Below are 2014 nucleotides of genomic sequence, written 5' to 3' on the forward strand. Positions count from 1 at the left end.
GGATTCTGTCTTTCACTGTTAGAATGTACATATGATTAAAATTATAGATCGTTGCATTCTTTGTAAGTGGGCAAACCTGCAAAATCAGCAAGGGGTCAAATACTTATTTCCCCCACTGTATTTTATTATTAAAGCAATAAAAAAAAAACATGAAACGATTTTCATTCATATGCTACTTGTGTTTTAATGTCCCACGAAGAAGAACAATTATTCATCCTTCTAACAAGTATTGACTGATAATGTATATGTTTTTCTTCTGTGCCATAGAAGTCCAATGAAAAACTATTAAAACACACCGGTGATGGTGACGTGTTCCTTCATTACCATGAATACACACTAGCTTATGTTGACTCAATCATTAGAGCACCAAGCACACAACAGCAGTCTTTCACAAGTTCTACTACATTCCAGTCAACTGTTTACAACTCAAACAAACAGACCAAGGAGTTTCTTGATTAGATTGGTCCTGTACTTTGTAGTGGAAACTTCCCTGTGCCTACAGTGTACAGAGGAGATATAACAATAAAAGTACATTCTAGCAGATAAAAAATAAGAAATCGGAATCACAGATATGTGTCTTTGCACTGAAAGCACTGACAAGTTTATTTAACTGCTTCCTCTCGGTACACTATTCTTGGTCACAATTCTTAAAAAAAAAAGAGACAAATGTTGGCAAGCGAGTAACATTTAGTTTTAAGAGAATTTATAAGCAGTATACAAATACTTAATGGACCCTCTAATGTAGTTGTAAGCAGATATAAGGTCATTTTCAGTGTTTATTATTAATGTACAGTATTTGTCAACTATTATAACTTCACCTATCCCAACACATTTTATATAATTTAAATCAACAGTGTTGTACTACATTGTCATTCATACTTATTGTCACCCACAGGAGGAGTTATAGCGGTTATCAATAAATACAATAATAAACACTTATATCTGGTTACAGCTATATTATAGTGGGTTATAAACATATTTACTCAATGTTTGTATACTGATTATGAATGCTAAACGGAGGGTGTTAAGGTAAAGTGTTACCAGGAAGCCTTCTCAAACAGGTTAGCCATCAGCCAATCTATCGTTACCCAGCTTTTGTAATTCTCAAATATTAATATCGCATTGACCTTAAAATTCAGATTCTTGTGTATTAAGTCCAAAAAACATTTGAAGATATGACCAACCATGTGATCGACTTTGAGTTTTTATTTTTCTGATTCTGATTGTTTTCGAGGCAGTCCGTGCAACCGCAGCAGGATTCTTCCCTCTCAACCAGTACGCTAAAAAAAAGCTTCTTCTGTAGTGCTGTAGCTGAAGAAGCTGCTGCGAGGTGAAGAGTCACGGTCAAACCCATGAAATAAAAAACGGTCTGCTTGTTTGTCTCAGCAGTGGCTGGACAGGATGTTGAAGAAGTGGTAGACCTCGTCTTTGTCGAACACGGCCACCTCGGTCGAGCACTCGGTGCACTGAACCGGGTGGTAAACCTCATCAGCGTCCATCCCCGCCGGCCTTAGGTCGGGAGCCTCGTCCAATGGAGTTTCTGTTTTCTGCCCCCTCCTCCTCTTCCTGTTCCTCTGTTTCCTCTCCTGCTGGGTCTTGTAGCGTAACACCTCATCTTTCTTCACTTTGCAGTTCATGACAAACATGGCTCGATACTGCGTCCTGTACTTTTCATGCCTGAGTGGACACAAGTCACGTTGATTTAATATAAAATAATAATGTGCCCTTTAAGAAAGGGTAGTTTGACATCTGACAGATGTGCAGATGTTTTTACACAACTGCAGCTGCAGAAATCCGTTTCACAAGAATCTATATTAATTCAAACTCAGATTCTTTGACAATAACTACTTGTTTCAGGGTTGCAACTAAAATAATTCATTATCTGTTAACTCGCTGTTTGTCAAGTGTTTAGTTTATAAAATGTCAAAAAAATTCCCAAATCAAAAACCTTCCTTAGATGTGAGAAGCTAAAACAAAAGAATCTTTTACTTATTAAAAGATTATCAAAATTTTT

General features: G+C 36.8%; 1 protein-coding gene across 1 annotated transcript; it reads right to left on the reverse strand.

Moving 5' to 3' along the window:
- Positions 1–572: 572 nt before the first annotated feature.
- On the reverse strand, positions 573–1677 carry LOC123979588 (E2F-associated phosphoprotein-like; the record flags this gene model as incomplete). Its single annotated transcript, XM_046063578.1, is given in 1 exon segment — positions 573–1677. A coding segment is annotated over 1 exon segment (295 nt), but the record flags the coding sequence as incomplete, so codon positions are not given.
- Positions 1678–2014: the final 337 nt, after the last annotated feature.

The sequence above is a fragment of the Micropterus dolomieu genome, linkage group LG11, assembly GCF_021292245.1.
Source record: "Micropterus dolomieu isolate WLL.071019.BEF.003 ecotype Adirondacks linkage group LG11, ASM2129224v1, whole genome shotgun sequence".
Lineage (NCBI taxonomy): Eukaryota > Metazoa > Chordata > Actinopteri > Centrarchiformes > Centrarchidae > Micropterus > Micropterus dolomieu.